A 12180-nucleotide genomic window follows, 5' to 3' on the forward strand; every position below is an offset into this window, starting at 1 on the left:
AAACTATTTCTTAGAATTTGTGCATAAAGAACTCAAATGAGTATCAAACAACCACCATACTTAGCTCCCAATTTACCCAAAATAACTTTAGGTGCCCTATAATGCCTTGTATATAATATAGAGCTATTATCCTAGTCTTGAAATGTGAATTTCCAAAATCAATAAGTTTTATGATAGTTTTCTTTGGTAACTTCATGTAACTTGTTCCATCTAGAGAATTAAATGACCCTTTTGAACCATTCTAATAAAAAAAAAATCCATGATTTCATAAATGATGTAAAAAGATAATATAGTGTAGAACTTAGAGTACTTGTAAAATCCCAAATAAATACATGAAGGAACACCTACCTTATAATTTGAAACTTCTCGTGCTCAAAATAAACAAATAGTATATTTTATGGCTTTAAATCAATGTGAATGAGATTCAATCTATTCATGTCTGTGAAGGAGCCAAAAAAAAAAGAATTAGCAGCAGACATAATAATTCAATTGCAAACATATCAATGGCCAAAACTTTAAATTATGTTAATTGAAGCCGATTTCTTTAGCTTTCAACTATTTTTTTTACAAATATTTTATGTGGTAAATATCACCTATTTATCAATTAAAATAAATATAATTAAAGATAGATATGACATAATGATAACCTTTTAAATTGCCTCCTCAAATAATTTCATATTAAATGTAGCTTAGCTTTAATTAAATGTTGAGCATTGTGATTGACATTGCACAAGGCATGCTGCAAAATTAAACTCAAGGGTCAATGAAAAATATGAAAGCTTCTGTAATACTTATTTTTCCCTTCTATCCAAAACCTCGAAATGATTGTTTTGCCTCTGCAATATCAGTATCAACGCTATAAATTTAGCAGAATCCCAAGACCTCATAAATAGCTACACATTCCTGTCCTCCTGTTAACAATATGACTCAGAAGTATCCATTTTAAGTATATTGCCATGCACTGGAAGTTTTCATTTTGAAAAGATTTTAGGCATGCTGGAAAATCAATCTAAATGATCAATGAAAAACATGAAAGCTTATGTAACATTTATATTTCCCTTCTACCCAAAACCTCAAAATGATTGTATTGCCTCTGGAATATCAACATCAACGCTTTAAATTTAGCAAATAATTCCACTTTATTAATTCAAAACTAGAAATCAGTTAATGGATATCCTAGCCAATCCACTTACAGAGAGGGTCACAAAGAGAATTTCTAGTCCTCTTAAATAGCTACAGTATCCTGTGCTACTGTTGAACATCATGACTCAGAACTCAGAAGTTAAACTACCTACCACCAGAGAGTGTCTCTGCCAAATATATAGAAGAATTTGCTGGCAGGACATCATTTATAGTGAAAGGGCTCGTCTGAGGATCGGAATTTGTAAGAATTGAGGTTGCAGTTTGGCTAGTGCTGCTGCTGGAATCGTTTTGAAGACTCTCCAAATGTTTAGGAGCAGGGGGTTTTTCCATGGGCAAAACCCCCTCTAGCATTTGGACAACTTTCCCCATGGATGGCCGCTGAAAGGGCTGCTCCTGAATGCACCAAAAGCTGATTTCAATTACTCTTTGGATCTGATCAATATTTAAATTTGTACCAAGCTTATCATCTATGATATTGATAATATTTCCCCTTTCATATTCCTCAAATGCCCATATGGAGAACCTTTTCCTTTCCGATGCCAAGATATCGAAGTTTCTTCTACCACTTACAATCTCCAGCAGAACCATGCCATAACTGTAGACATCAGAGTTGGATGTAATGGGTAAATTGGCAAGCCATTCTGGAGCCAAATATCCTCTGGTTCCTCGAACACTGCTCAATGATATGTTCCGATGAGCTCTGGCATGTATGAGTTTGGAGAGCCCAAAATCAGAGACCCTGGCATTGAAATTTTCATCTAAGAGTATATTCTCTGGTTTAATATCACAATGAACGATACAATCCCTGCACTCCTCATGCAAGTAGGCAATGCTCTTTGCAGTTCCAAAGGCTATTTTAAATCGGGTGTCCCAATCCAGTGCCTTGGCTTGCTCTGAAGAAGTAAAAAGGAATGTATCCAGAGAAGAATTTTTCCTAAATTCATAAACCAGCAGCCTATGCCGGCCTTCTGAGCAAAACCCAATTAGTCTCACCAAATTCAAGTGATGGGTGCTGCTGATTGATGCTACCTCCATGCGAAATTGCTTCTCCCCTTGCTCAATTCCTTCTAATCGCTTTACTGCAACCATGACCTCGTTTGACAATTCACCCTTATAAACAGTTCCAAACCCACCTGAACCTACCTTTTCTGTAAAATTCTTTGTACAGTGCAGCAGATCTCTGTAGGAAAACTGCACTGGAGCTCCAGAGGCATAGTCAAGTGGGGCGTAAACGGCAGGTGAGTCTCTAAACCGAAACCTAGGATTTTGTCTACAGCAGATCCACCAAAGGCAAATATGGATAGTCACGAGGCCAATGACTGTAGCTATAACTGCCAGTGCGATTTCAATGGCAGTGAATTTATTCACAATCCTGACATAAGGAGGAGGTGGGGTTAGAGGCCGACCAGAACCACATACCTTTACATAAGAAGTGCTTGAAATGCTTGCTGTTTGATAAGCACTGGTGAACTCGTTGGTCCTCATTCTGCAAGTGCCTGCACCGTCAGCCATGATTGTAGAGGCAGTGCAGCTCGGATTCTTGAGGCAGTTCTGCCAACAATCTTGAAACGCCAAGGTAAATATCTCAGAATTTAATTTATAGTCCGCGGGATAAGAAAAGAATTCTGTATTATTCAGTCGAACCATACTCTGGTTATTGCTGCACTGTGCTATATCCTGTTGCCTCCTGCATCCCTTTGTGGCGTCATTGGGATCTAACCGATCAAAATCTGCAGATGGGCATTCGCAATAGGGATCTGTATCATTGTAAACACACACTCCAAAATTTCCACACCATCCATAGACTTTGCACTGGTCTTCCACAGCACTCCATACCCGCTGCCATGTCCCCAAATCCGTATCCCATCTATAGGACCTCAAATTCCCATTTGATTCCAGCTTCATTCTTCGCACCGCGGTAGAACTGTAGGAGTAATCTATGCTCCGAGCCCACCAGATTGAATCATTTGAAGAATTCGAGAGCTTGAAAATTCCTTGGCCGGTGAGAGTCGCTGTGGTAGCTAGTGGTGTACCCTCATTCAAGTACGTGACGTTGTTGTTCCATGACAGTGTGAAATTCCCACTGGGCTGCATGGCAAATGTGTAAAGCCCCGATCGCAGGCTTTGATTCACAATGAGATTCTGATTGACCACCAGACTATCGGTAGGATTTGTAAAGATGTCCCAAACTGTGCCTGAACTACTGTTTTGCAGTACAAAGTTCCCATCATCTTGCATATCTGCAGATGCCACGCCTAGATTGGATGTGTTTTTCTGCCAGAATATTTGTGTCCCATTGCTTAAAACTAGCTTGCCATCATTCTGTAAAGTGAAGGAACCTCCTTCTCCCACTTCAATTCCGCCATTGAAGCCTGCAGTCCATACCAGAGTTGAATCATTGATGTTAGCAAATCTGATCCCCACAACATAGAGTCCTCTGTTTCCACTTGGGTGAAATCCAAAACTGAAATTCTTGCCCGGGGATTGCCAAGATTGCTGTTGGCCTGAAGCAGAGGGCTTAAGGCTTGCCCCTAGCTTCACCGCTCCCTCTGCAAACATAGCCTGAATAAATATAGCAACAATACATAATATTGGGATTGCCATAACTTGATGCCTACTGGTGGCTAACAGATTATTGGGTGTGCAGTTCCAAGCAACCATTACTTGTTTGATCCTGCTCTTTATATTTTTGGGACTTACTAAACATGTTTGATCCTGCTCTTTATATTTTTGGGACTTACTAAACATGTTTGATCCTGCTCTTCTTCTCTCTGGAATTGACTTGACTTGACTGGACTGAAGATTTATTCCATTGCCAATGCAAAACACAATACCGTGTAACAGGGGACATGGACACATCCTTGGAGCGCGTTTTTCAAGCTTCTGTGATTTATCTTCTTCAAAAATAATTGTTTTTTAACTTGGTGGTTAAAAGATTATTGGTTATGCAATGCAGTTGCAAGCAACCAATACGAGGTCGTTTATCCTTCTATTTACCTTAGATTGACTTGAATATGGGATATGGGAGTTTATTAAGCCAAAGGCGTCCCATACTATGAAATGGACCTCTTATATTTTTGAAATCAACGGTGGAGACTGTTTAAAAAAAGGATGCAAAATGATGCAAGATATCCCGATCGTTTATTGACTGAATGAAATGGACTTCTTATATTTTCGAAATCAACGGTAAAGACTGTTTAAAAAAAGGATGCAAGACGATGCAAGATATCCCGATCATAGTATGGGAGGTCCATTTCATAGTTTTTTAACTTGGTGGTTAAAAGATTATTGGTTATGCAATGCAATTGCAAGCAACCAATACAAGGTCGTTTATCCTTCTATTTACTTCAGATTGACTTGAATATGGGATATGGGAGTTTATTACGCCGAAGGCGTCCCATACTATGAAGTGGACCTCCTATATTTTCGAAATCAACGGTAGAGACTGTTTAAAAAAGGATGCAAGACGATGCAAGATATCCCGATCATTCATCGATTGAATGAAATGGACCTCCTATATTTTTGAAATCAACGGTAGAGACTGTTTAAAAAAAGGATACAAGACGATGCAAGGTATCCCGATCATAGTATGGGAGGTCCATTTCATAGTTTTTTAACTTGGTAGTTAAAAGATTATTGGTTATGCAATGTAATTGCAAGCAACCAATACAAGGTCGTGTATCCTTCTATTTACCTCAGATTGACTTGAATATGGGATATGGGAGTTTATTACGCCGAAGGCATCCCATACTATGAAATGGACCTCCTATATTTTCGAAATCAAGGGTAGAGACTGTTTAAAAAAAGGATGCAAGACGATGTAAGATATCCCAATTGTTCATCGACTGAATGAAATGGACCTCCTATATTTTCTAAATCAACGTAGAGACTGTTTAAAAAAAGGATGCAAGACGATGCAAGATATCCCGATCATAGTATGGGATTTCAAAAATATAGGAGGTCAATTTCATAGTATGGGACGCCTTCGCCGTAATTAGTACAGTGGAGGCAGCTTCGAGGAAAGCCTATTGAAGACAACACGAAAGCCTTTGTGTCGCGTCACTCATCTATCTCTGTACGAAATGTGGTGACTTACAAAAGCGTGTTAGAGTGAATTATTGGAGAGACATTGATTGGGTCGCATCACTCGATTTTTAATTAATATCTATCATGAAAAATGCATCGTATTGGTCTTGGTTTAAACAATTTCTAATGTTGATGGGACAAGAATCTTGTATTCCATATTCTGTATTCCGTATTCCGTATTACATTTTGTGTGAGGTTTTGACTAGAAACCTGTCTCACGCCAGGAAACTACTCATCTGTTTGGTAAACCGTGCGATAAAACAAGCCGAGAAATTTAATGCATTGATATTTCTCTTTCCCCAAAGATTTTCATTAAACGCTAATAAAGTTTGTCAAATCCAATCAAGTAAAGTATTGACGGCTGGTGAAGATGGAGTGGAGTCTGTGCCATTTTGGTTTGCCAAGGTAAACATCGTTGAATCTTCTCTTTTCACTTTTTTACTTGATGTCCTCTTCGAGTTTCCATATTCTAACATTGGAGTATGAAGTAAATAAAAAAAATCTTTTCAAAATTATAGGGGAAGAGCACTAGTAGTCGTCATAGCTAACTTCGCGCACCCACAGATCCTAAACGATACATCGAATTTTTATTTTTTTATTTTTGGTTGTCTCCGTATGTGACTTAACTTCTTAAACCTATTGATTTGGCTTTTGGGTAGTAATGATCCGATCTCTAGGGGTCGTTATGTGTCGAAAGGTCAAAAAGTGGTCATTTCAAAGTGTCGCCCGATACTTGACCTCTTTTGCACCAATACCCGCACACCAAAAGGCCAATATCCATTTATAAAATACCTAAAAAGTAATATATTTTTCACCTTTCTATAAAAAATAATTAACCTAAAAAAAATATCATATGCATATAATTAAAAAGGAGATGAATGTAAAAAACGTTTAAAATGGGTGGTCAAAAAACATTTTGACCACCCATAACCCCCTTCCCGCGTACATATGGTGGCCCCACGTGGCATGAACTCCCGCTATCTTTTTTGCCCTAAAAACTTAAGGAAATGAAGATTTTTGGTTGCATTTCCTCACTCGCAACCTCGTCTCTCTGTCGGCGGCCTCCTCTGCAACCTCTTCTTCACTCGCAACCTCGGCCTCCTCTGCAACCTCCTCATCGGCTTGCTCCCAGGTAACGGTCACTCTTCCTCCTTGCATATTGGATGTCCAATGATGGTTTTGCTCCTTCGCAACTGCATTATGCTTTGTCTATTCATGATTTATTCGTATGCGGTTAAGGGTTTCGTTTCAATGCTCTGTTACAATTTAATAATGTCGAAATCCTGACACAGAATGGCAAAACAATTGACTATCTCTTCGCTTACTTCGAAACCCCTTCATTATTTTTCATTTCATTTTTTGGTTGCAGTGTTTCTCTATTTATAATGCCAAAATCCTCACAGAGAATGGAAAAACAATTGATTATTGTTCATAATTGTTCGAGACCCCTTCATTATTTATCATTTCTTTTTGTGGGTGCGTTGTTAAATGGTGTCTACCTGTTTATAATGCTAAAATCATTACAGTGAATGCAAAAAAAATTGATTATTGTTCATAATTGTTCAAAACCCCTTCATTATTTATCATTACAATAATGTGCAGGACTAATACTATTACTTACAGTGACTATATGTCATGCCCAAACTATTGGGCACAAACGGAATAAATTTTATTTTTTTTAAATACTTAACTTAGTACGACTACCTTAATTAAATTAATGCAAACTAGTTTGGTCTTAACTATATTTTGCGTAAAACATCAATTGAATTAATCAAGCGATAATTAATCTAAGTCATGAACAAGCTAATATCTCTCCAAGAGAGTTATCGCTAATCTTCCTTTAATAAATAATTAAACTCCCTTAGCAATTAATCTCAAACTAAATATATATTTCCTAAAATTAATTGATGGAGGAAAATAATAATTTCCTATAGTTCCTTAACTACTTGGGGTCTAAAATTTACTCACCCTAACTCTTGATTAAGTAAATTTATTAAATCAATTATTCATTAATAAAAAAAAGTCCAATAGTTTTCAAAATAGAGGGGGCCAACATGGTCAATTTAATCCCCTAAAGTTTACCCTCCCAAGAGTATAAAATCCCCCTTTTTTTTTTTATACTTTATTAAAATGCTTCTACACTTATCAATAATTTTAAAAAAACATTTCTTAGTTTTACAATTAACTATATGATTCCAAATAATTAAAGAAATTAAACCACTTTTATATATATATATATATATATATATATATATATATATATATATATATATATATATATATGAATATAATTAAAAGAAGGGTGGGGTTTTTATTTTATTATATTATTTAATCCTCTTTTTAATACTCTTTCCACCACACACATGCTTATTTTAAATTCTATGTGTGTGTTTGCCCTAACCCGAAATTAGGGTTAGGGCAAATAAGTTAACATCTTTTATCCCTTTTTTTTTTTATTTTGTGTTGTGTGTGTGTGTGAATGGCCTTCCCCTTTTTTGTTTCTTTCTTTTTTTTTTATGTGCGTTTGTGTGCAGGTGTGGGCGCGCAAGGCCGACCGTTTCTTTTTTTTGTGTGTTTTTTTCCATGGCGGAAGGGGGGGAAAAGGGAGAGGGGAGTGACGGCAGACATACCCGGACGCCACTGTGTTCCCCACAGTGATGGCCGAGAGCCGCCCACTGTGGGTAAACATAGTGGCGGCCGAGCGCCGCTCCACTGTGGTTACCCACAGTGGGCGGCCCCGTGCCACCACTGTGGTTGCCCACAGTGGCGGTCGACGTGCCGTCCACTGTGGGAAACCACAGTGGCGGCCCGCGCCGCGCCGGCCAAAGAGTAAACACAGGGATTCGGCTCTTAGAAAATAAAATGCCCGATTTTTTTATTTTTATTTTTATTTTGCAGAAGTTTAATAATATTTTTTTTTTTGTTTATTCATTTTTCAATATATATATATATATATATAAAGGTAAGAAAATACATAGTTTATTTTGAAATAAGCAGATTTTTTCACATATAGTTTTATTTCGAATATATACAGATTTCATAAGAATGAGTTTTATATATATATATATATATATATATATATATATATATATATATATATATATATGGTTTATTTAACAAGCTTATTAGATTTCTTTTTTTTTATTTGTGTTATTAAATCTTTAAATACATCACTTTTATTTTTTTTTAATTTATAAACAGAATTATCAGAATAACATTTAAAGAACTAATATATATATATATATATATATATATATATATTGATACTTTTTTTTTTATATCTGTAATCCATATAGGCTTTCTTTTTTAGTATATTATTATTTTGTGTATCTCTAAAATGCATGCAAGGATCTCCTAATGTGATTTGCAGATTTAATAATGAGGAAAATATATATTTTTTGTAGGCAAATAAACTAAGACTAAATGCTAATCTTTTTGAAAAGAAATAGACTACTATAATAAGTTTCATTTTCTGCATTAAATGGGAAAATAAATGACTGTTTTTATTTATTTGCAGCAGCATTAACATAGCTAAATGAACATGTAGAAAACAGAAATAAATTTTCATTTGCCAAATAAACATAAATGCAACAACATTCTTTTTGGAGATTTAAATACAAACTAATTCATTTCCTCTTCCTTTTTGCAAAACTAGCCAAGTAGGAGAAATATTTACATTTCTTTAGCAAGTGTAAATACAAAGTATATTTGAAATACAAATGGGTTTGAAAATAAAACAACCATATTTTCTTTCCATGGTAATTTGAATACATTATATGCACCTTTTTTTTTTTTAAATAAATACAACAAAACATTTTTTATTTTTTTTCAAGCTAATATTGAATACATATTTTTCTTCAAACTTTTCTGCAACACAAAAACAGCAACTAGGCTCTTTATTCTTTCTTTTCCCATCAAAAGCAACCTACAATAGAATCACAACTTGACCATGGAGAGCTCACCTCCCAGCCTAGGCTTACTAGAAGCCACCCCCGAGCTTGGAGAACCAAGCACTAGACGGGTTACAAGCAAGCAAACAACACAACAAATAGGGCATACACTCAATATACATCTTCCCATCCCAAGCTACACTTTCACCACACTTTGTGATAATCATTCCATGGGTGGAAGTGGACCAAGTACCATTGGGAAGATTGCAAGCCAAAATACAACTCAAGCCACCTCATGGCAATACAAATACAACAAAAATACACCTCCCTACCTTATGCCCCCCAAAGGCTCAAAGGCCATATTTTCTCCCCTTATGACCCCCAAATGCATACACAAGCCTATGCAGCAAGGGTCACAAGGACACCCTTGAGATCATTCTTCATAAGGAGAGCCTCTCACCCAAGGCTGTCATACTCCTTCCACCCCAAGACCATCCTACTCTCCCAAGAGTAGGAGGTCTTGGACACTCCCAAAACAAGAACACAAAACAAAAAAAACATAGAATGAAAACATACATTTTCTTCCTACAACAATTTACATTTACACAACTCTTCAACAAGCATTTCTTTCTTTCAAACAAAAAAACAACTTAACAACATAACAAAAGAGAATTATAACCAACCTTAATCTGCCAATAGGTATGTTAGATATAGTTGGGGATGAACTGTCCAAATCCACCCAAACTTTCCTCCAATCTTTTTTTTCCAAGGTCTATTCTACAACTAATTTTCAAAACAAAAGCATAATCTCCAACAATGGAGAGTGGGTGATTACTCACTAAGTCTCCAATTCTTGCCTAAGAAGGCCTCTCACACACTTCCCAACCCCTTGGGTGAGGTGAGAGTTCCCATTGGTTGCTCTTCCCAAACTCTTACACATTACTAAAACTGGAAAGGGAAAAGGTGAGAGGAGGTGGGGAAGAGAGTTTGACATCAAAAGGGAAGGTTGTCTATCCTAGGAGGAACCTTCTAAGTTGAATTTTCGTTCACCTTGGAAACACCACTTTTTGAGGTGACTAAACAGTCACATGTTTCAAAATACCCCTAATCCATAGGTATACCCTTTGGACCTTTGGAAAAGCCCTAAAACTGACCCTAAGAGTCCTTTTAACCCCTTAGAAACTCAACTGAAGTTTACCTATGGGTCAAACCTGAGTAGACCACTCCCAAGACTCCCTACCCAAGGTAAATTTGGGACCACACTCATGTTTTTTTGAATGGATTTGGTAGAAACAAAACTCCCTCCAAGAGACAAGTCAAAATCAATGACACTAATCAGCACATGTGTCGAGTGACACAATAAAAATACAATATAAAAATCACACATGGAATTTGTCTCTTGTAGGATTACACATATACATAAAAATTAATTTTAACACTCAAGCATCATACACTTCACAAATAAAATACATTACAAATGGGGTGTTGTCTCTCCAATTAGACAACCCCTGGCTTAACAAGCGTACATTGGTCTAGGTTTGGTTCTCCATAGAAATTCCATGGTCACATGGATAATTTTCCTGTGCATCTCAATTAACACATTAGTAATTCCAAATCATCACAATTATACATAATTAAATACATGGATTTTCATTGCACATCAAACACTCATACATTTGGCAACAATAATTCTATATCTCATTTATTCCAATTCGATTCCACATAGGCAATTAACATAATTCTCAAAATTGAACCATTCATAAAATAAGCATCATTTTTCTATCATCAAAATGAAGTCCTGCAATTCCAATACTGACATTCACCATTTCAATGTAATTCTAATCTAGCAACATATAAAGTTTCATAATCATCATGCATAAAATAAAGCATCATTATATGTCAATGTGATCCAAATCATGAAGTCATATAGGTTCTAAATCCATAAAGCATAAAATAAAGTATCCATAATAGTCTCAATATGCAAATAACTGAAAATGTCAAACTGAGTCGGGGTAGGGCCTCACACCCTCCCCCTCTAGGCATGAACTTCCTCCTGGAGTTCATCAAAAAGGTGGGGGTACTGTGATCTCATACGTACTGCATCCTCCCATGAGGCTGTGACCTCATCATAGCAATCCCACTGGACCCTAACCTGGTCCAGCTCTCGACCTCGAAGGCCCAGCGTTCGGCGTGCCAAAATGCGAATGGGCTCCAAAGCTAGCTGCCTGTCCGACTCCACCTGCAAGGCATCCCAATCTAGAATATGAGACTCATCATAGATATACTTCCTCAAAACTGAAACATGAAACACATCGTGGATGCGTGACAGGCTAGGTGGCAATGCTAGACGGTAGGCAACTGGTCCTATCTTCTCAAGGATCTCAAATGGTCCTACAAATCGAGGTGTGAGCTTAGAACCCTTTCCATATCGGATTGGACTCTTATGCGGTCGCACTCTCAAGAAGACTCTGTCTCCAACCAAGTAGCTACAATCTATCCTCTTTGCATCTGCATATTTCTTCTGTCTATCCTGTGCCTCTCTAAGACGCTGCCTAATCAAATCCACCTGCTGCTCCATATCCCGAACTATCTCAGGACCAATAGCAACTCTGTCCTCTATGCGGTCCCAACTCAATGGTGTCCTACAAGGTCTGCCATATAATGCCTGATAGGGTGGCATCCCCAAGGATGTGTGATGCCCATTGTTGTAGGCAAACTCCACTAAGGGAAGATACTCTTCCCATCTGGTCTGGTGATCCATGACATACATGCGAAGCATATCCTCTAACACCTGATTAACTCTCTCTGTCTGGCCATCCGTTTCCGGATGATAGGCTGTACTGAAGTTGAGCTTGGTGCCCATAGTTGCCTATAATGCCTTCCAAAAGGAAGAAGTGAAGAGGGAATCCCTGTCGGAAATGATCTTGCGTGGAACACCATGAAGTCTGACAATGTCTCGCAAAAACACCTGTGCTACTGCTAGTGCTGTGAAGGTGGTACAAACTGGTGAAAAGTGAGCCACTTTGGTCAACTTGTCAACCGTCACCAAGATGGCATCATG

At 37.3% G+C, this 12180-nt stretch overlaps 1 protein-coding gene across 1 annotated transcript; it reads right to left on the minus strand.

The window, feature by feature from the left end:
• Positions 1-1287: 1287 nt before the first annotated feature.
• On the minus strand, positions 1288-3804 carry LOC131029031 (G-type lectin S-receptor-like serine/threonine-protein kinase At1g34300). Its single transcript, XM_057959420.2, has one exon. The coding sequence runs from the start codon at positions 3802-3804 to the stop codon at positions 1288-1290; it is 2517 nt and encodes an 838-aa protein (XP_057815403.2).
• Between the last annotated feature and the right edge of the window lie 8376 nt (positions 3805-12180).

Source organism: Cryptomeria japonica, chromosome 10 (genome assembly GCF_030272615.1).
Source record: "Cryptomeria japonica chromosome 10, Sugi_1.0, whole genome shotgun sequence".
NCBI lineage: Eukaryota > Viridiplantae > Streptophyta > Pinopsida > Cupressales > Cupressaceae > Cryptomeria > Cryptomeria japonica.

Bases quoted from the DNA above. Each gene is read 5' to 3' on its own strand.
- LOC131029031 (XM_057959420.2), bottom strand. From the start codon at position 3,804: ATGGTTGCTTGGAACTGCACACCCAATAATCTGTTAGCCACCAGTAGG.